The sequence below is a fragment of the Aspergillus flavus genome, chromosome 8 (assembly GCF_009017415.1).
Source record: "Aspergillus flavus chromosome 8, complete sequence".
Classification (NCBI taxonomy): Eukaryota; Fungi; Ascomycota; class Eurotiomycetes; order Eurotiales; family Aspergillaceae; genus Aspergillus; species Aspergillus flavus.
In genome coordinates, this window is record NC_092403.1 from 1451277 (window position 1) to 1472679 (window position 21403).

Here is a 21403-nt window from a genome sequence, read left to right on the forward strand (position 1 = left end):
TATTGCACACATATACAGAGCAGTTATTCCTATAAATGTAAGCAGTCGGACTATTTGCTCTATCTCGGTAGATAGTCGTTGCTGTGACCAGGCTTAGCTATTCTAGGCAGCAAATTTTACCGTTGACCCCCTGGCGCGAGTGGAGACATCCACAGACTATAATTATAGATCCGGAGGTGGAAACGATAACGAACTCGAATTCGAGACCACATTAAAAACATGAAGATGGCCATTAAGAAAAGATAGAAGTCTTAAATTAGCACGATCCTTGCGGTTCACTATTATCGGCGACATCAGTCAACATGAGCGGTAACGACGATGGCGGAATCGACTTTAAATTGTACCGCTATACACCGTCCCTCGTCGCAGCAGTTATCTTTATTGTTCTATTCACCCTAACAACCGCCTACCACCTTTGGCAGACTGTTCGCCCGAGATGTTGGTACTTTTTAGTCTTTGTGACAGGTGGGATTTGTAGGTTTATCTCTCTGTGGAAAACAACCAAGTCAATAACGCGAATCTAACAAAGACCAGTCCAGATAATAGGATACATCTGTCGCGCGCTAGCCCATTCTAACAAGGAAAACGTACCCATCTATGCCGTGGGAACTATCATGATTCTTCTTGCGCCCCCTCTTTATGCTGCCTCAATATACATGACTCTGGGCCGCCTCATCGGATATCTTGATGCAGAGAGATTAAGCCCAGTATCTACCAAATGGCTGACAGCAATTTTCGTCACCGGTGATGTGATCGCATTCCTCGCTCAAGGAGCAGGTATAGAACAGTCTAGCATTTTCCGTCATGGTTTTACTTCAATACTGACCATATTTTAGGCGGCGGAATCATGGCAAGCGGCACCATTAGCGCAATGAACACGGGTGAGAACGTCACAATCGCAGGTTTATGCGTGCAACTGGTCTTCTTTAGCGTATTCATCATTGTCGCTACCATCTTCCATTATCGCATTCGCAAGAATCCAACTTCCAGATCCGCCGGAACTTCCATCTTTCCTCGTCATTGGCGCGAGGCTACCTGGGAAACTGTGATGTTAGGGCTATACGGCGCCAGTGTTCTGATTCTCATTCGATCGATTTTCCGCCTGATCGAGTATGCGCAGGGCAACGATGGGTACCTAATCAGCCACGAGGTATTCATGTACGTGTTTGATGCGACGCTCATGTTCATCACTATGGTGGGAATGAGTTTGTTCCATCCTTCGAAGGTTTTAAGTCCGTTGGCGAAGGCGGAAGCGTCTTTGGACAGATCCTATACGATGACCACCGAGCTGCGCGATGAGCCTGTATGATATGAATGATTTGTGTTGATTTTTAAACATATCCTGCACTGTTTGTTGTACATATGCGGTAGATTGACTATGAAAGCGGAAATATTAAGTTATTGAACAGCCCCTGCTACAACATGACGCTATCGCCAGCAGAGCTTGAGTTCAGCATTCCCATATTTCGGGTCTCACTAATCACCACCACCTTTCTAGTGTTAAGTCCAATGAGACGCCGTTCAAATTGACTTTACCATGCTCCAACACTGTCGAACACTCACCCAAGCCAAACTATACGGACCCCAACCCGAACACGAGACTAAAAACCAACCGTGTCTTGGCAGTCGTGCATTGCCACGAAGGAACCAAAAATGTCCCTGATATCGATACTTCCCATCCATACATGCTCTCTCCAAGTCTTGCAGATCACCGCACAGCCACACCATGTGATAACGTCATGTTCCCATGTCTAATCCTCTTGACGCTTAACATACATATTTCAAGGCCACGGACTCTCACTGGAGCATGGTTTTAATGTACCCACGCGTTAACATCCCCGGATATTCCACATCGATATATACAAAGCTCTCTCACTTCTTAGACCAAACCCAGAAAAATGGAATCGATCTCGGATCCGCCCCCTCCCTACTCCGAGTCCCCAATATCAAACACTCCCGAACAAGAAACTTTACCTCCAACTACCCTCATCCTATCAAACAAGTCCATCCACACGGAAACCGCCCCCTCAACGCCCCTTTACCAAGTATCCCAAGACATATCATCTCTACCCCAAAAGTTCACATCAGTAAAATTCGAACGGCTAGAAACGAGCACACCATTAAAACCCGAAAGCAAATCTACGGAACCAGAGAAGAAGCATATATTCTACCTTGCTCACCCGGCGCATGCACAGTACCGGAAAGATGTTCCCGCTTATTACATTACGTCTGTTTCCCCTGGGTCTCTGGGTAATATTCGCTTTGAGGTGAGTAAGTCGCGGTTTCAGAAGATCGACTTCAGGGCGCTTCTTAGTCCGAGGAAGACAATGGGGGATAAGCCGTTGTTTTGTGAAGATGTGGAGACAACTTTGTTCTCTGCGAAGATGAAGTGGACTGGAGGTGGGTATAGGTGGACCGATGCTCGGGGTATGGAGGTAGCGTTTGAGGGAGGGAAGGGTGAAGGATCGAAGTTGGTTGTTACGGCATCTATGGACCAGGATATGAGGGATGCGCTGATTGCTTTGTGGGTTTTGAGGATATGGTATGATACAGCTGACAGTAGCAAGGCTAAAGCGGATGGTGAGTTCACCCTAGCTCGATGCTGCTATATCGCCCCTACTGTAGACCCGACTTGTTTTATTTAACTTTTGAACAGAACTAGCGGCATGGTTGCCGCCCACGGCGTATGGAAGAACGGATTTAGGCCTCGCGAAGACGTCAGGAGCGTTGGGGGCTCTTGGTGCACTTGGTGGAGGTGGCGCTTGATCGGTGCGTTAGCCCTAACAGTGCTCAACTGGAGGTATTCACTGATCATAGAACCATACCACATATAGCAAACGGGTCTTGGTCGGAGATCATAATAAAAAGATTCATGAGCTTCGTATAAAACTCACAATTGATATTCACAATCTCTATTTCCTGTCCTGTATGTCTATCAAATCTAGTCTTAGCCATCACTGAATCAGATTGCCTCTAAACAATCTCAAATCTTCGCCCCATAAACCTTCAACACCTCCCCCAGCTCCTTCTTCTCCTTCTCCGCCGGCCTGTCCCCCTCGGGAACCCCAAACACAAGCTGCGCCCTCAACTTCCAACTAGCCGGCACATTCCAGTTCGCCGCAACCTTCTCATCAATGATAGGGTTATAATGCTGCAAATTAGCCCCGAACCCCTCCTCCTCCAACGCAACCCAAGCCATCAACTGATGCATGCCACTCGTATGCTCAGACCAAGGCTCGAAGTTCTCCGCATAGAGGGGAAACTTGGCCTTCAGATCTTCAATCACCGGCTGATCTTCATAGAACAGTACGGTGCCGTACGCCGCCTTAAACCCGTCCAGCTTCGCTCCCGTCGGTTTGAATCGCTCGGGTCCGATGCGCGCCAATAATACGTCCTTGGTGATGTTCCAGAGTTTCTCGTGTTCTTGGTTGAGGAGGAGGATTGTGCGCGTGGTCTGGGAGTTGAAGGCGGATGGGGTTTTGTGCATTATTGAGCCGAGGATGGATTGGATTTTGCTGTCTGGGATGGGTGATTCGCGGCGCAGCGCGTAGTAGGAGCGCCGGTTGGCCAGGGCGGCGAGGAGGGAAGCACTGCCTTTTGACATTATGGGTATAGTTGGTTGGGATTTGGTGTGGGGTGTGTGAGTGCTTGGAAATGGAATCTGTGTGGTTTTCACTGGGGGGATTGTTGAGTATTTATAAATTTCCAAATTGGACAGATCTCGGAAAATGACGTTAGTAATAATTCCGGGGGATGGAGATCTCGTTAACCTTTGTACAAGTCCGATTGGATCTGGGGAACCAATGATAACGCTTCAATTAGCTTAATAAAACTCATAGATGCTTAAACATCCTTAGGTAACTGTGTGTCATGCTTTGTTAGTCAATTGCTCAAATCCAGGGTAGTTTCAAATACGAGGATACCATAATCCTTGGTCATCCTTAGAAACAAGGTTATACTTTTAGCCCGGGTGTGGTATAGTGGACCATGCCGAGGTAATTCCGCACCAGCCAAATCATGCTTTGAGACTTGTAGGAACCTATAGTGTCAATGTACATCACGGAGTTCATTCCTTTTCTGAATTATCATCAACTCATGAACACTAATTAGTATACATCTATTCTATATATTATACGATCGAGGGGAGATAATCAAATCCGGGTGGGAGTTGGTTGTCTGTGACCAGTCACCTTCGTGCGTTGAAACACTCCTTGAGCCGCAATAGACAGCCATTATCAGGCAACCAAGCTTTGATATCATAGGGACTTGGGCTCTAACACTGGGCGCAAGAATTCGGGACAAGGTGCAAGAATGTGCCCGCTTCCTGCTCCCAGTGTAAGCATCATTCTATCGGTTGCGGACAAACCACCCGGACGCGGAGGTAGGTTTTAAGATAGGTGCCATCAGCATTGAGCGTTTCCCGTGGAAAGAATCATCGGAACTTGGTCCTGGTGGCTCTTCAGGCCCCAGCACAGCTTTTGTCACCAGGTTCACCGTCTGAGTGTTTGACAGCTCAGCCTTCGCCCAGTCTTTGCAACAGAACAGGTTGAAGGGTGAAACCGTGTCGCCGTCCTCGGGCGGCGTTGGCAGCCACAGGTCTTCCGTTGTGAAATGCCAATCTCCGTCGAGGCCATTGGGTTTTGTCAACAATGTCAGTTTATGAAGGGTGCACCCGTTGGCCTTCGTGGATGTCTGTTCGGTATAGAAATCATGCACGCGGACATGCTCGGGGATGATGGATGCGTCCTCGGTGGTAGAGACCTCGTGCGGATCCAGACCCGCTTCTTCGAATTCCATGATCTGTAAGAATACATCATGGTAGTGGCTGACTTCATACCACCATTCTTTTCTCGGCATCCGCCGAAGCAGATCTAATCCTTTGCGACGGAGGTGCGGCCAGCGGCACTTCCAGGCGACAGCGTGGAGGGGGTATAGCAAACCGAAATCGAGACAGAGTGTCTTTGATAGCTCATCCGGGTAGCGATCGGGATCCGATACGATCTTCTCGCCAATGCGGACAATCTCCTCGAAGTCCTCGCGGTGCTCGTCCCAGGCGCATTCGGAGCCCACGCGGTACGTGGTCGTCCCCATAACGGTCGAGTACCACATCAGGCGAAGGACTTCAGCCGCATCCTGTTCGTTCTTGTCCCACGTTGCGCTTTGCCGTCGAACAAGATCATCGAAGTTCGTTTTCCAGCGGTCGCGCGTTTGCCGAAGTCCGCTTATTATTGTTAGCAATCCAGCATCTGGTAGCTTTCCTAACTTTAAATTCTGATCCAATAATTGAAATACGGCTGCAGTGGCGGTGACCAAGTCCACCATAGCTACCCTGACTTCGCGGAGGCTTTCAAACCTGTCCGTTAGAATGAGCAGACCGGTATCAACCGGGTTCAGCAAGACCTTTCGGCGTGTGCCGGGATGAAACTCGGAACTGTTGAGATTGAAAAGACTAAGAATCGGAGCCAGTTCCGTTTCCACAAAGTACGACTGGAACGAAGAATACCCTTGGCCCCACGGCACCCTCGGCCGACTACCGGTCTTCTCGCGCCATGCCCACAGGAGGTTAATACCGTTCGATATATGCGACGCTGCAGCGGACGCGTTCCCCCTAAGAAACTCAAAGGCCGTGAACAGAATGCTCGCCACCACGACTACGGGAATGGCGCCCGTATCGGCGGCGCTTTTCTCTATCGTCGAGCGAAGAGCCCGGGTATACAGCTGGATGGCCGGATGTGGATCGCCACCTGCGGTATTAAACGAGGGGAGCAGTTTACAACCTCCTTTGTGCTCATGCAGTGAGCCTATGGCAGCGATGGCTTGGCGGATAGCGGGTTCCACAAGACTGAGTTGGAGGACAGTGACTTTCCAGAACGAGCCTTCAAAGAACCCGGAGAGCTGGGAGGACGACTTGTGAAAGAAAAATTCCAGCGCGCGTGACTCCGTACTCGACTTGGCCGTCACGGCTGTCAGGAGCGGCTGGGAGATATTTGATGATGTTGTCTGCGAAGCGTAGCCGTCGCATTTTCGTCCTGTACTTACGCACCTGAGACAGATTGTCAGTCCATGGCCCCATCTACCCTCATTGGGTCTGCTGTGTTAGTCGTACCGAGCGCAGGCGGGCTTGCCTTCGTCACACTTCACTTTCCGGATCCTGCATCGCAGATAGTTTAGCACCGATCCTCTCCTTGTTTGAGCTCCGCTCGGGATTTGGCTCTAATAGCCAGTAGCACTAACTTGCAGGTGATACAGCCCGTCCGCACTTTCGGCTTACTCGCCCGCTTCCGTTTCGCTGGGGTCGGCATTTCAGATACAACTAACAATCAGAGCTCTATGAGACGTCTATGTTTAGAATCATTGTCCTGGCGAGAATACGAGGCGAACAATAATCGACGGCTTATATCACGTGATCTAGCGGTACGTCATACGCATTGCCAATTTTGGGGAACAGAATGCGAGAGGCACACCTGAAGACCAGCCTGGAGGGTTACAGTTACATATGACTTTTTTCCTGGAAGATGAGATAGACCTCAGCCTTAACCATGATTGGTAACAGGTCGCGTGGTCCTCATTTGTAGAAGTCGTGTCGTACAAACTATATATACCCAACGGTCCGTCGAGACGGGAACGGGAATATACATCCCGGGTCAATATGCATCAGTCTCGATTTAACTATAAGGGTGGAGATCGAGTACCAGTGTCCCGTCCCGAGGCCTTCGCCCGGACGCTAATCTCAGATGTCCCTTATCTCGATATGCACCTAAAGAAAAGCCTAACAGAATTTGCGTTACTGTAGAGTCTACCGCCAGGAAGGTGTTAGGCCACCCATCGCCGAGGCGTCCACAGTTACGATGCATAAAGCCCGATATGACAGCAGGTGGTCTTATTTGGGAGGAAGGGTCCCATCTGGAAGAAAAAAAGAATCAGCTTCAGCGGGGCTTCCATTGTCTATACAAGCTGCCGTGCCGTGCAAAGTGGGATGGAAACGTATCACACACGAGTTGACAATGAAACTGTCGGCAATGCTTGACAGACAGGGTATAGCGTGGACTCTGGATGTCCGCGAAACCTTCCAATGTGAATCCTATATCGAGTACGTACTTCGGGTATTTCAAACAGCCAGGGTCAGGTCACACAAAGAAAGCATTCGATAGCTTTATTCGGGAACACGGAGCTCCAATAACCCGACACTAGATACCTAACAATGGAAGTTTAATCACGACTGTTGACATGGTAGATGATTGCCAAGGCGGCTCATTAGCTTAACATGAAACCGATCCTAGTAGTGAACCAATGTGAAAGGGATAGAGAGTGGCGGTTCCATGCCTTCGTAAGACGTAGCGGACGAGTCTCGGATACATTTTTCACAATTAGGACATACAGTAGTCAGCTTAGAGTATAGACAATCCAAATAAAATTCGCATAGTAATCAACGTCCCATGCTCCACGGCAGGACACATGCAATAATTCGCTCAGAAAATACTTGACAATCCCAATGCATAGATGCAAATTCATTAATTATCGATCATCGGTAGGCAGTCACAGCGCTCTCTGCCCATAAATGATATGCAGTCGCGAGTACAGATGGAGCGACGTATCGCGCAATTCCTTCCGCATACCTGCCACCAGCGCCTCAATCTCGATCCGGTGCCAACCAAGCATCCGCGTAAACAGCGCATAGCAATAGGGCGGCATGGCTTCGATCATGTTGACCTGGTGGTAACGACCGAGCTCCTTCATCTTGGGGTCCTTGGGCCAGGGGCTTTGGGGGAGCTGTTGTTGCCGTTAGCGTTTCCTTGTGCACCGGGCACGGTAGAAGTTACGTACCTTATAAACGTCCTCGCGAACGTTGACGAAGCCGGCGTTTTCCATCTGCGACCTCCAATTCTTCACGGTGTCGAAATCCTTGCCGAATTTCTTGGCACTGATGTGCATGTTCTTGACTCCCTCCATCATCGATGTTGCTTTGAGATGTGTGTCATCGTCGGAGAAGCAGTTGACTTCGATCGAGGCGATTTCAAACCATCCACCGGGCTTCAGGTTCGCCAGGGCCTGTCGGAACAGGCGGTCGTGGTCGCGGATGAAGCCTTCTAATTCACGGCCGTGGATGTAATCGAAGGGCTGGCTGTAAGACCAGGGTGCTTCGAAGTCATCCACCTCGAAGCGGAGGTTGGGAGGGATCCTAATCAATTAGTAACATTCGATAGGCTGGGACGCATCGCTCATACCATGACGGTTGAATAGGACTGAGATCGTTTCCTGAGCCGACCAGTCAATACAGAGTTTCTTGTAGCCAGAACGAGATACCGTACCAATCACTTCGGATTCGGGATGTTCGCTGATATCGTCAGTATTCCGCCACTGTCTCTCACATCCGGTCGGACTTACTCTGCAAAATCGATGGCCCAGATTCCAGTTCCGGTACCAATATCCAGGACCCGAGCGGGGTTCTTAATAGGGGCCGCGTGCAGCTCTCCTTTCAGAATCATCCGATAGATGTGGTGGCTCTGTTCTCGTTAGTGCGGCCATTCTATCATTCACCGATGATTCCAGCGGGCTCAACCAACCAAGTCCAGACGGTCTTGTTCTTGTTCATCATTAGGCTATCTCAGTTAGTAGACCTCCTAAAACAGGGCAATGTAGTACTCACCAGAATGTATTCACCCTCATGGTACGAATGATATCTGCGACCATTCTATAAGATATACTTAGTAAGCGCCGCCATATCGCGGTTGAGCCAAGAAATACCTCATATCTGTGCCGTTAGCAACATCCCGACAGAAATGTGAATCGGATACTTACTGATAATTCATAGCACTCGACGTAATACTGGTGGTATAGCTGGCATCTCCCAGACTACAATTGTCAGCCAATCGAATTGGGCGAGATAGAACTTCGCCACTTACGATCCCGCATATAAGGAATCACCGTCGGCATCCGAAAAGGTCTGGTAAGTTCTAGTTAGCTGGATCTCACCCCAATACTAAAAAGATAAGAAGAACCAACATCAGGCTCGATGATGCCCTGAATATGTCCCTGTGGGATTTCTGGTTGCTGTTCCTGTTCGGGTTCCGGCTCAGCTTGCGGTTGAGGTTCAGGTTGAGGTTCCGGTTCAACTTCTGGTGGTGGGCTCTCCGGTGGAGTTTCCTCCCGGGGGCGTTTCTGTGGTGGTTCGCTACGGGATGCCATTCTTGTTCAAGAATTGCGGATGGCAGTAATACGAAGACAATTTCAGGGAGGAGGCAAAAGTAGGTGATTGTGGAATGGTAGGAATAGAAACCAGAATAATCCGGGGAATGGGAAAAAGAAAAAAAAAATAATAAATCAATACCCCTACTAGCTAATTATAAGAATAATAGTAATAGAATCAATAGCGGTAAAAAAGAAAATATTCCACGGGAAAAGGAAGGGAAAATCGGCAGGAAAGGGGAGAAAAAGGTGCTGAAGAACGAGCAATTGTGGTCCCAACTGCAGCGAGTCTTTAAATCGGACTCGTCGATAGGCTGCATAGCGGGACCGCCGTTGAGAGATTTGCGGTGTCTCAAAAAGCTGGCCAACTTTCGCGAAGCAAAAGACACAAGTCCCGTTCGGCTCCTGGCACTATTCAATGATCAATCCCATTCCATCATAATATTACGCCCGTCACTCGTTCGTTCGCATTTGCACGGATGCACCAGCAATGTGCCGCGACCGTCGATCGAGGAGGTCCTGTGGCTCTTTTGGGAGGCCAACAGCTTTAGCCACTTATTAGTCGGCATTAGTGACCATCTAAGTGATCGGTTAACTGGTTGGTTGAAGGTCTAGTGGATCCACTGGACGGATCTTTTGCCATTTTTTCTGTGCTCAGGCGTTTTGTCCTTTTTTTTTTTTTTTTTTTTTTTTTTTTTTTTTTTTTTTTTTTCCCTCTCTCAATGCCCCCCTCGATTAGGGCATAACCACATCCCAATTCTTTGTATCGAAAAAGGGAGAGACAAAGGCAACCGTTTCGCCACGTCCAGTTGGGTAGCCAGAAAGATTGATCGCACGCCTATTGATAACAATTCGCTACGTAGTAACTATAGTATAGGAGGGGTTAGGTAATTCTTCTACTCTCCTGATCCTAGAGAAAAATTGCCTCCCGGCGTCGGCACCACCTCCACTACCCGCTGTCAGCAATTCCAATCACGCCACGTCACCGTGGTCTCAATTCTTCAGGCTCATGTGGTCCACGAAAGGCCATGGAAAAGAATCCCGAGCATCTGTAGGGATCGGACTGAGCCGTTTCTACTGATTCCATGTGGCGGTGGGGGGCTTCCGTCTCAATGCACGAATCTTGTGCATAGCGAAGTCATTGACCCTTGCTGGCTCCACAACCCCCCTCGACGGATCGATGCATCACATCCTTAAAAAGGCAAGAGCCGTTGGTGTGTTGGCAAATGCGACTCTAACTTCTAAGTCTAAACCCTGTTTGTGTGCTTCTTAGCTCATCATGAACTGAGCAGTCTAGAACAAGCTACGAGAGCGAAGGAAGGGCTTTTGCAGCTGCCCGCAAGATTCAAAAGTACGAGAAGCCTGACAGCCAATCAGGCCCTTGCCTTTCGCTAGTGCGCACGGTATCTTTTGCAATTTAATTACTTCCTGCTCGGCGTTCCGTGGTTCGTCGAGCCTGGAACCCGAGTTTAACTCGCACTGGAGATCGGAAGACACGAGGGGAGGAGATCGCATGTTAGCAGGTCACTCCGGAGGACGGAGCTACATCTCGTTTGATTTATCGTCCATCAACTTTGATTTTAAGTTTGATAAGATGGCTGTTGGGGACAGAACAGGATCACATACTACCGAGCGGCTAGATAACGGTCTGTCCTACTTCCTGACTCGTCGTACACAATCAATTAGATCCTGATTAGGGCTAAAATCCGGCGCACACGTAGTGGCAGACTAAGTTCTAACGCCTTCTCTCACCAATCTTAGTGTGTTCCTTCCAGGAATCGTGCATAAGGTGCATATCCCGTAGTTGGGGAGGGGCACCGTCTCTTGGCGAGCGATAATACCTTCCGATATACGAGGGTCATCGGATGAAGAGGGGCGGCTCGTCGGATGTTCCCCGTTTCTCTCAAGCTGCGAGGGCTTGTGCACCTCAACAAGCCTATCACTCTGTCCCCTTCCTCAGTATCTTCGTATTCAGTTTATGCCTCCCTTCTGACGAGCAGTAGCGAAGAATGGTTGGCGTACCGCGCAGCACTGGCTGTCGCGCCTGTCTCCAGCGGCGGGTCAAAGTGGGTGCTCCATTGTTAATCTGCCTCGGCCACGTTCCCACTCCAGAGAAAAAAAAAAAAAAAATAAGATTTTAAAAATAAGGCTTTAAGAAAAAGAACAAGAATATCATATTGAAGCAGAAAATGCCCATCCTAATGAAAAAGAATAGTGCGATCAAACCCGACCAGAATGTCTACGCTGTCAAAAGCGCAAAATAACCTGCCCTGGCTACCAAAAGAGATTCCAATTCTACCATAAAACCGCCCCAGCCGTCGTTAAATCCACCCGCACTTCCAAATCCGACGACGCACGTCCATCTAAACCCACGCCGAACGGATACCACCACCAGCAGGCACTCGTGCTCGCCCGACCTACGATCGACCAATCCGTCGCGCCGAACTTGACGGCGACTGCTCTGGACACACAGCTGAAAGAGGTCTTCTCCGATGTCGTCTACGCGGTCTTCCCGAACTTGTACGCCGCGTTTTCTGCCCGCGTCGATCTCACCTGGGTCGACTTTGTGCGACATCATTCCGCTGCGCAGTCGAGCGCCGTTAATTGGGGTATTCGTTGTTTGATCACCTGGTTCTTGGCGCGACGACATCACGACCATGACCAGCTCCAGGCGAGTCGACACATGTATAACAGGGCGTTGCGGAGTCTCGCCCAGTCCCTTCGCGATCCCGCTCGCGTCAAGTCGGATGGCACCCTGGCTGCAGCGATAGCGCTCGGCGTATACGAAGTATTGGACGGTGTAGGATCGAATTCATGGCTGGTGCATTCGCGCGGAATCGGGGCGTTGTTCCGATTGCGTGGTCCGGATGCCCATCGCTCAGGCTTCGGGCGTACCATGTACACCACGTACAGGGCGTTTCTGGTAGCGGAAGCCTTCACTTGTCAGGAGCCGTGCTTTTTGGAAAGCGAGGAGTGGCGGACGATGAATCGGGAGGCGTTGCTAGCGGAGGAACGGGACGGGAAGGGCAGCCGACTGGGTGAGATCACAGAGAATGCGTTCGAGGAGGTGTTACTCTGTCCGGGGTACCTGGTGCGCACCCGTGATATGATTGCTGGGAACGCATCCGAATCGTCGAGGGAGTCCCTCACCGCGGAGATTCGTTGCAGTCGAGACCTCTTGCGGGGTTTGCAACGGCGGTTGGCTGCGCTGTTGGAGCTTCAGATGAACACTCAGCCGGTGCAGAAGAGAAGTCCTCTGGATGGGTCTATCCCGAAGCAGTTCGTGCACACCATTGCGCATCGATCGTTGCGAGGTATGGACTCGGCGTTAGCACTCCTTGACCAGCTCCTCGTGCTGCTTGCTGCTAGCAAAGTCCGGATGCTCGGTTCCGATGAGAATAATCCCGCTCAGAGTCCCTGGAACAGGGTCACGTATCAACCAGCTCCGGAAGGGACAATATCCGTGACCGACGAGGGCACTGGCACGAACGAGGTGAAATCCCTCGATTGGCTTGATCAGCTTGCATTGTCCATGGGGACTCTTGCGCTCAAGACATGACGAACTTCAGCTCGTCATTTGGACCAGGTCGCCGGCTCTGTGCATGGTTATGTCGACCAGGATCCGACTTCTTATTTTCTCACCGAGTGAATCGGGCTTGTCAACCGGACTCTCCTTTGTTTTCGTTCAACTAAAAATGACTGCACACGATGCCACGTTGTCCCCGTAACCTGGAATGCGGGACAAATCTAGAATGTGGAATCGATGCCCCGGAGTGGTATTCCGAGTCTCGGTCGCTTCAAACCAGGCATAAATGTTCCTCTACCGAATTGCGTTCATCCTAACCGAGCGTGACCACCAAAGTTTACACCGTAGGTAGAATTGGTCTGGATGGAAATCAGCTATGCGCATAGGGTCATATGTGGAATAGCTCATCGCACAATCGGACATCCTTGCATACGGGGCGTTGAATGGTTTGGACGCACACCCGCAACATTGCCTTGGCAATTTCAGTCCAGAGAAAAATACATGAACCTCTGGCAACTTTGTTTCAAATTATATGATGTGTACCAATGCAATCGTTTATATCAATGAATAAAAATAAGACAATAAGAAAATAGGCCTATAGCAAAAAAGGGAAAGAGGTTGACTATTGGCAACACACCGGAAGTTGTATATTTATCCATCTAGCCTCTACAACATACTTATGGAGAAGGAACCCCACCAAAACACTACAAATCTAGATAATAGGGAGTAATAATGGTCAGAAATATGGTTCCTCAAATTTACACAACCCTCTGAAAGTCAGTCCTGTAGGAAACCTGCTCCAAGTATATCTCCCATAGTCCACATCATCAACAGGGGCTACGTCGTATCCACATCAACCCCACCAATGAGACGGAAACCAAGGCCTACGCCATAGAGTTTATACGGACGTCGCTGAAGCGGGTGACAGCAGGAAGGTTGCCGAACATGACTCGAAGTGCCGAAGGAGGCAGACTTTTATTCGTCAGTGGCGCTACACGTACTTTTGTCGCCTAGGAAGGGGCATATTGATGGCCAATGGCGTTTTGTGAGGGCAAGACAAGACTTCCCTGCAGGTTTCGTCACCTTTGCCGCAATGATTGGCTTAGATGAGATGTTGGATGTGTCAATCCATCTTGGACCTCTAAGCAGGTCACTTGCGGTCAGACGAAGTAGATCATTGCGAACACACATCACGATAGATAAATGCGTGGGATGGCGGTCGGGGGTGCATGGGCATCGAAACTGCAGGGTGATTGCTTAGATGTGCCCTAAGTTGATATCGGAGATCGAGAGATTGCGGAGACTTCCTCGATATGTAAGACATGAAAAAGACATCCAACTGACTGGGTGGTTTACCCGGTTGGACTCCATATGTACACCGGCTCCAGTTGGGTCGGAAGTCTCCGTGGGCAGATGTCAGTGTCCCAGACAGGGCAATGATCAAGCACTGAGACGGTTTCCTTCTCCCTTCTTTGGCATCCGCGGCAGCCCTAACCACAGCAAGAGAATACCTCCGGACAAGCCGATGATGAAAGGCTGGAGAACCTCCACTCCTCGTGCCTGTGCAAGGGCACCGACCACAAAGGGTAGAACAGCGGCACCTCCTCCCCCGAACGCAGCCGCAAACCCAATGGCGCTGACATGCTGCGACTTCGGGAGAAGCTTGGTAGCTACGACCACGACAGCAGGGAAGAAAGGGCCAAGGAAAAAGCCTTGGAGGGAGACAGCGACCGCCGAAGCATAAAAATTAGGCACAAGCCAGAGAATTAGACCCAGTCCAATAGCCAGTAGTGAGTATACCTGTTGATTGGTTAGCTGCGATGGGGCTGTAGGTGAGACTTCTTACGTACCACAATAGAGACCTTCTCTCCAATTCGCGGCGTCACGAAGCCCAGTACCACCCGGCCTACGGTGAGTCCTAGCCAAAATCCAGTAGCCGTCATACCGCTGGCAAATGCTTCTCCGTTGCGGATTTGCATCATGAATGTTACGATCCATCCGCCGAGTGCAACTTCAATTCCTACATAACCGAGAAGGAAAAATGCACACAGCCAAGTTACCCTGGCATACGTTTTCTTAAAGAGAACTTGACGGAGACCACCTTTGCTTTCATCGGCGCAAGCGTCTTCGACAGGTGTACCGGGCGAATCCCAGAAAGCCGTGAGAAGGAACGCGAATTCGAGCGCCGCGCAGCCAATCTAGAAATGTTAGTGATTGTTTGGCAGTTGGCTAGACTTTTGCGTACCATGATGTAATAGAAGTAATACCATTCCAGATGAGCTTTAGTAATCAAGGAAGTGGCTATCAAAGGACTTAGTACTCCGCCAGCGCCATAGAAACCGTGTAGTAGTCCAAGGAGCTGGTTTGCATTCGCCATATTCCCGAGCCAGGCATTCCACGCGGCATCGCTAAGTCCATTGCCAAAGCCCGCAAAGATGAATGACACAACCAAGACCGGGTATGGTGGATGCAGACAATTGACTATATACGCAATGACATGGCACCCAGGAGACAGCCATGCAACGCCACGACGGCCAAGCTTAGCGTGAATTCGATTGTTTAGACAAGCAGCGAGAGTGTAGCCACCAAGTGGTGAGAAGAATACAAGTGACACAACCGTGTAGGATAAATTGTAGTGAGATTCAAGCTGTATGTTTTTAGCATTGATCAAACACGTCTATCTGGGATATTGGGAGACCGACGTAAGGTATCAAAGGCTATTAATGTCAGTAGTGATCACATATATTGGAAGTTATGAGATCGCTCACCCCATACGCAGCGTCATTCATGCCCATAACTAGAAAGCTCCAATAAGTAGCCAATGTTTTGAGTATATTGGACCGGGGATGGTTCCATCGCCCTGCTTGATGGAATATCTGGGGAGGCTCCTGCGTTGACAACTCAAACGACGGTTGTTCTTCCCGATCGTTGGAAACGGGGCCATCCGCTGCCGCCATCTTGTTGGTCTATGAAACCGACTGTGAGACCAAGCGATCAGTTGACAATTGATACCGATGATGAGTGAGATGTATCTCTATCATCTTGAGGAATCGATCGTACTCTCCCCGCACATGCCAAGTGCCAAGATGAACAATTCGAGCTTTCGGTCATGACGTCAAATCGGCTAAACTTCGGGAAAACCATGGAGAATAACTGGGCAATAGGTATGTTTATGTTTGATCGAAGCAGTGGTCATTGAAAGGTTAAAGGAAGATGATCTGCTTGGAATGCATTCATCTGGACAGCAATCTGCCGGCATTAACAAAAATAATCAAGAATGATGGAGATACAGTGTCTGCTGCGACTCAATGAGATGTGTATTGACTTGACAACTTGGTCTTAGCATCTGAAGGGTGATAATCCGTTTCCTGTGTGGTACAACGCTTTGTAGATTAGCAATTTAGAACGTAGGACTGCTAGTCCCTCATACCAATTATCAAACATATCAGAAATCGGTATAATGCGCAGGTAATCTACAAAGTCGGGCTCTTCCGCATACTGACTCATGAAGGCGGACGATCACGCGCTTGTTGAAGTCGCGATAGCGTGCCACAGATGGATGAATTCTTCTCCGATTGAAGTCATAAAGCCGGTAACCATGTTCTCCAAAGGTCCCGAATAGACAAGGAATCCGATCTACGGAGCAAGTCGTCTGAGGGCTGTTGGCGGGCAACGACGGTCGACGGCTCCTCATTTTCCCGCTGGAAATCTGTGAAAGGAAGTTGTGCTACAACAGTAGTGTTAATTGACTTCCAATAGTCCCTTTATAGCATCAGAATATCGCGCAATCGGTTTCACTCCACAGGGGGTGCCAATGCTTCCCTTTCACGGTTGAGAGCATCATCGACAAAATGGCGGCAGACTTGGATAGTGATTCCGAACTCTTCCCAGAGTTCACCTCATTGAGTGTTTCCGATTTCCAGCTTGTTGTGTCGGAGGTACACGGGGAGTACCTGGTGAAGTCAGTCTCCCAATAGCGGCTGGTCTCAATCCTGCCTTGAGTGAGGCCTGTTTCATGTCTCTGGCAACGTGGTGAGGAATCCCCCAGATGTTAAAAATAGCAGGCGAGCTCGGGGATAGAAGGATGGCTCGGACCAGCCGGGGGATAATATATCACCATTGATGTGGCTGTGATGGATCCACTTGTACCCGAACATTGGGCTGTGAGTTTATCGATACAATTTCTGCAAGGAACAGTGCGATCTCACGTGGGTCAAGTCTCACTAAGAACAATCCTTTCTAAGTCCTACTCTGGTATTGAACGGGTTGGTCACATTGAAGAATAGTGGATCTGACTCAGCCTGGGAACAAAGTCGATTGTTTTGGATGGTTTCTTCCTGCGTGCGAACTTCGGAATGTACGGAGTATTTGGAAATGATTCACCGAGGCAGTTGCTAATTGTAGTTGTAGTAGTGGTATTGGTGCCATCATGTGCATAGTGAGACTAGTGCAATGGACAGTCTCGAGAGTTTCGGAGGTCCGTTGACTAAGAGAAGGACCAGGTCTTGGTTAACCCGCGGAGGCCGAGGATGCCGGAAGCGGAAGCGTGCGGCCAAGTCAGGTGAAAGAAAGATCACATGTTACACAGGGCGGTCTCCCAGCCGCCCAGGATGATTTGACTCTTCCCCTGACAGGGACAGTGACTGGATTCTAGTGTTCCTACTGGGATAGACTTGACGGTTCCATGTCAGGTACCCGTTGATCATTGATGTAATGGTTGACGAAGATATGTTCCGGATCTGGCAACGATGCATTATGAAGCACTGCATTAGTAAGGGAAACTGAAGGATAATCACTGGAAGACGGGACAATCCTGGGGCAATCCTTGTAGTCCAGAAGGGTCTGTTTGCCAGGTACGGAACAGGAACGACCAATGGTGAATTTGGATGCCTAATAAGTGTGAGGGCATCGCCACAGCCATGACCCCGTGCTTGCGTGGCCCATTTTTCTGACCGAGAGAATTACAACCGTGATTGGCCATTAGTCAGAGCCAAGCCTTGGGTTTGCTGCATTAGTTGAAGCTTGGCCTGCCAGACACCAATCATGACAAAGGATAACGGAACAAATTGGGGGAGAAACGTCATGAGTGACCCGATACGGCCGCGTCACAGTCTCACAAAAACCAGCGCACTCAAGCGACGATCGCCATTGGTGGCCGTTGCGTGATTTCGGTTCTAAAATAATCCAAAAACCCAAAAAAAGAAGGAACCCCAGGTCCCGGCCGATTTAAGCGACAAAGACCGTCAGGGGTCTAGACGGAACTCAATCCATCATTAGATTTGACATTGTCAGTGAAGCTGAAGACACTTTACTATTACTACTCAGAGAACATCCGACGTCTTCCTGAACCCCACATTCTCTATCTACCTATCTATATAAGCTCGAGCGTACCTGCATACCTTTCATTCAACTACCCCAAACACTCAAAATTCTCAATTGAAAACTTCCCAAGTCACACATTATGGCATCCAGCGCAGCAAGTCAGCGGACCGAATCGGTCTCCTCCCACAGCTACAAGAAGTCCCTTTCCAATAAGGCCGATCCAAATGCCGCCCTGAGAGAAGAGCAGCCGAGTAAGTATATCAATTGTCTCGATGTGGTGGCGAACTCGCGGTTAACCTAGGTTAGTTGCCAATGCCATCGGTGGTACATCCTTGTTCTCTTTGCGATCCATGCAGCATCGCGATGCAAAGGGCGAGATTATCAGTAAGTGTGCGCAGCAACCCTAATCCTGGTCCCATGGCTAACCTCTCTCGTTAGCCGATCCGGATCGCTCCAACCCGACTCGCCCCCGACTGGAACGACCGCTCGATACCATCCGTGGCTTCGAGGCGGCCATTGAAGCTCGTCGACGAGAGAATGCCATGTAATACATGGAAATTGGGATTGGGAATTGGTGTTATCTTGGGAGTTGCTTTTGTTTTCCGAAAATGATATGATGGGAATGGTTCATTGAGCGATTGTCTGTATGTATATTATGACTGGGACCGTGTGAATATTATATTATTTCTAGTGGCCTGAAGATCTCAAATATTGGACCAATGGGTCGCATTTTCACCGACTTAAAAGATTAAAGATTAATTAAAATATTCTAGGCAGCCATCGAAGCTCAATAGAAAGCATGTTTGGAAAATCTAGTGATTTCTCCACTGCGCAAGAAATCCGACGGATAAGAATTTAAATTCTCTGCTCGGAGATAAGGCCAATCCACTCGGCATCCACATCCGCACTATCTAGTGATGCGCCGGCAGTTAGCATCGTCGTCCCACTCCGTCGCTCTGTCCAATCTCAGAGCGACGTTGAAGATCCGCTGCTACATGTCCACGACATTAATGGCGAGCTAAGCTTTTGAGGTATAGACCAAACTGCACAAGACAAGCGACGCCGTGGCTGGTGACGCGTTCGATGCTGTATAGCGGGGCGGTCTCCCTGGTGTGTCGCCAGCGGATAAAGCATAATGAGACGTTGCTATTAATACCAGATTGCAGAGTCTGCGGCGAGAATTTAACAGGGGCCGCTGTCCTTTTTTCTCCCAGACTGTTTGGAGCGTTGTTGTTATTGCCAGTCGCTCTTTTCGTATCTATACATTCCTGACATTCGTTATATCCCATCGCTTTTTCTTCACTAGTCCCAATACAACCAATCTTCCTATTCTATACTACGATGAAGCTTTCGTGGGCAGTGGGAGCGGCCCTGTTGGGCACCGCTGTGGCCGATGTTGACCCTATCGTCATCAAGGGTTCCAAATTTTTCTACTCGAGTAACAATACCCAATTGTAAGTCTCTGACCCTCATCTGGGACCCATCCCATGTTCTCGCTAACCATGTCAGCTACATTCGTGGTGTTGCCTATCAACGTAGGTCTCTCGGAAGTCTTCTCCCTCCTCACAGCTACTAACCCGCGCAGAGGACTACTCCAGCAACGGTACCACCAATGGCACTAGCAGCTACAAGGACCCCTTGGCCGATGCTACAGCTTGCAAGCGTGACGTGCCCATCATGCAGGAACTGAACACTAACACAATTCGGGTCTACGCCATCGACCCGACTTCCGACCATACCGAGTGCATGCAGTTGCTGGCCGATGCAGGTATCTACGTGGTCTCGGATCTCTCTGATCCCACTCAGTCCATCGACCGGAGCGATCCCACTTGGGAAACTACTCTTTACTCTCGCTACACAGCCGTCATCGATGAGCTGGCTCAGTATAATAACACTTTGGGTTTCTTTGCGGGTAACGAAGTCTCCAACACAGTGGCCACGACGGATGCTAGCGCGTTTGTCAAGGCAGCTGTCCGTGACATGAAATCCTACATCAAGCAGAAAGGCTACCGCACCATGGGTGTTGGATATGCCACTAACGATGACTCTACTATCCGGGTGAATATGGCCGACTACTTCAACTGCGAAAGCGAAGAGGACAGCATCGACTTCTGGGGCTATAACATCTACTCCTGGTGTGGTGACTCGTCATACTCAGCTTCTGGCTACAAGGACCGCACAGAAGAGTTCGCTAACTACTCTGTTCCTGTCTTCTTCGCTGAGTATGGCTGTAACGAGGTCCAGCCTCGTCAGTTCACCGAAGTTGACGCCCTGTTCGGTGACAATATGAATGGCGTGTGGTCTGGCGGTATTGTTTACATGTACTTCCAAGAAACCAACGATTACGGTAAGACCGCCCAAGCAGAACGAACCCCACGGTCACTAATTCTCTGTATAGGTCTCGTTTCCATCGTCGACAGCACTAGTGTCAGCAAGCTTGCCGACTTCACCTCCTACTCGAAGCACATCGCCAGCGCCACCCCCTCTGGTGTGAACAAAGCCTCCTACACCCCTACCAACACTGCCCTGCAAAGCTGCCCGGCCGTCGACAGCGACTGGAGAGCCACCCAGACCCCCTTGCCTCCTACCCCGAACGAAAACCTGTGTGAGTGCATGTCTGACGCCGCCGCCTGTGTTGTGAAGGACTCCGTCTCCAGTGACGACTATGCCGACCTGTTCTCTCTGATCTGTGGATACACTACATGCTCGGGCGTGTCCAGTAACGCCACCACTGGAAGCTACGGCGCCTACGGCATGTGCAGCCCCAAACAGCAGCTCAACTTCCTCCTCAACAAGTACTACACCGAACAGAACTCTGCTTCATCGGCCTGTAGCTTCGGTGGCTCGGCCACTGTGACCTCGACCACGAAGGCGACTGGCACTTGCGCCAGCCTGATGAGCCAGGCTGGTACTGCCGGTACGGGTACTGTCACTTCTCAGCCCACCGGTACCTCCGGGTCGTCTGCCTCTTCTTCCACCTCTTCTGGTTTGGCTCCTACCACGGGTAGCACTATGGTGGTTGTTGGATCTGTTCAGCTGGGCGCATACATTGTGACTGCCGTGTGCGCTGCATTGTTTATGATTATGCTGTAAATTGGTTGGATAGATATGCGGATTTGATCTTAAACTCACTTTAGTCGCTCCTTAGCTTTTCTTGTATAATAGATCGTTTCCATTCTAGTGGACGTATCTAGCAATTCTGGTGCCCTGGGTTTCGAGTCGAAGTTGCTTGAAAAATGCCAACTATGGAATGCGGAGGTTCTTGAATCAGTGCCGCTTAGCTCTTTGTGTGACATGTACTGATTGTGTGTCTGAGTATTGCCTCAATTTCTTCGATAGGATAGTCCCGTTGTGCACACAATGCCTTCA

At 49.7% G+C, this 21403-nt stretch overlaps 9 protein-coding genes across 9 annotated transcripts; 5 read left to right on the forward strand and 4 right to left on the reverse strand.

Annotated features, from left to right (window-relative positions):
- Positions 1-302: 302 nt before the first annotated feature.
- F9C07_12702 (RTA1 domain protein) lies at positions 303-1309 on the forward strand (the record flags this gene model as incomplete). Its single annotated transcript, XM_071507881.1, has 3 exons — positions 303-474; positions 535-792; positions 837-1309. 3 exons carry the CDS (start codon positions 303-305, stop codon positions 1307-1309), a joined length of 903 nt encoding a protein of 300 aa, XP_071367349.1.
- A 295-nt stretch (positions 1310-1604) lies between these two features.
- F9C07_1936756 (uncharacterized protein) lies at positions 1605-2875 on the forward strand. The gene is made up of 2 exons (XM_041287532.2): positions 1605-2580; positions 2657-2875. Exons 1-2 carry the CDS (start codon positions 1899-1901, stop codon positions 2764-2766), a joined length of 792 nt encoding a protein of 263 aa, XP_041151269.2. The 5' UTR covers positions 1605-1898; the 3' UTR covers positions 2767-2875.
- Positions 2876-2983: 108 nt separating this feature from the next.
- Positions 2984-3604, reverse strand: F9C07_12704 (Nitroreductase-like protein; the record flags this gene model as incomplete). The annotated part of the gene is made up of 1 exon (XM_041287522.1): positions 2984-3604. One exon carries the CDS (start codon positions 3602-3604, stop codon positions 2984-2986), a length of 621 nt encoding a protein of 206 aa, XP_041151268.1.
- Positions 3605-4006: 402 nt separating this feature from the next.
- F9C07_1936881 (uncharacterized protein) lies at positions 4007-6575 on the reverse strand. Its single transcript, XM_041287521.2, has 3 exons — positions 6235-6575; positions 6107-6151; positions 4007-6043 (listed from the first exon to the last, which is right to left on the reverse strand). Exons 1-3 carry the CDS (start codon positions 6300-6302, stop codon positions 4348-4350), a joined length of 1809 nt encoding a protein of 602 aa, XP_041151267.1. The 5' UTR covers positions 6303-6575; the 3' UTR covers positions 4007-4347.
- Positions 6576-7241: 666 nt separating this feature from the next.
- On the reverse strand, positions 7242-9470 carry F9C07_1936577 (methyltransferase LaeA-like protein). Its single transcript, XM_071508509.1, has 11 exons — positions 9004-9470; positions 8904-8944; positions 8800-8853; positions 8746-8752; positions 8648-8692; positions 8565-8600; positions 8386-8504; positions 8310-8335; positions 8226-8256; positions 7825-8179; positions 7242-7770 (listed from the first exon to the last, which is right to left on the reverse strand). The coding sequence occupies exons 1-11, from the start codon at positions 9184-9186 to the stop codon at positions 7537-7539; spliced, it is 1131 nt and encodes a 376-aa protein (XP_071367350.1). The 5' UTR covers positions 9187-9470; the 3' UTR covers positions 7242-7536.
- A 1725-nt stretch (positions 9471-11195) lies between these two features.
- F9C07_12706 (putative C6 finger domain protein) lies at positions 11196-12745 on the forward strand (the record flags this gene model as incomplete). Its single annotated transcript, XM_071507882.1, has 2 exons — positions 11196-11252; positions 11402-12745. The coding sequence occupies 2 exons, from the start codon at positions 11196-11198 to the stop codon at positions 12743-12745; spliced, it is 1401 nt and encodes a 466-aa protein (XP_071367351.1).
- Positions 12746-14152: 1407 nt separating this feature from the next.
- Positions 14153-15669, reverse strand: F9C07_12707 (major facilitator superfamily domain-containing protein; the record flags this gene model as incomplete). Its single annotated transcript, XM_071507883.1, has 5 exons — positions 14153-14512; positions 14563-14910; positions 14958-15359; positions 15415-15429; positions 15481-15669. The coding sequence occupies 5 exons, from the start codon at positions 15667-15669 to the stop codon at positions 14153-14155; spliced, it is 1314 nt and encodes a 437-aa protein (XP_071367352.1).
- Positions 15670-18173: 2504 nt separating this feature from the next.
- F9C07_12708 (uncharacterized protein) lies at positions 18174-18582 on the forward strand (the record flags this gene model as incomplete). The annotated part of the gene is made up of 3 exons (XM_041295353.1): positions 18174-18285; positions 18341-18418; positions 18473-18582. The coding sequence occupies 3 exons, from the start codon at positions 18174-18176 to the stop codon at positions 18580-18582; spliced, it is 300 nt and encodes a 99-aa protein (XP_041151263.1).
- A 715-nt stretch (positions 18583-19297) lies between these two features.
- Positions 19298-21127, forward strand: F9C07_12709 (putative 1,3-beta-glucanosyltransferase; the record flags this gene model as incomplete). The annotated part of the gene is made up of 4 exons (XM_041295352.2): positions 19298-19488; positions 19544-19569; positions 19620-20381; positions 20433-21127. Exons 1-4 carry the CDS (start codon positions 19376-19378, stop codon positions 21125-21127), a joined length of 1596 nt encoding a protein of 531 aa, XP_041151262.1. The 5' UTR covers positions 19298-19375.
- Positions 21128-21403: the final 276 nt, after the last annotated feature.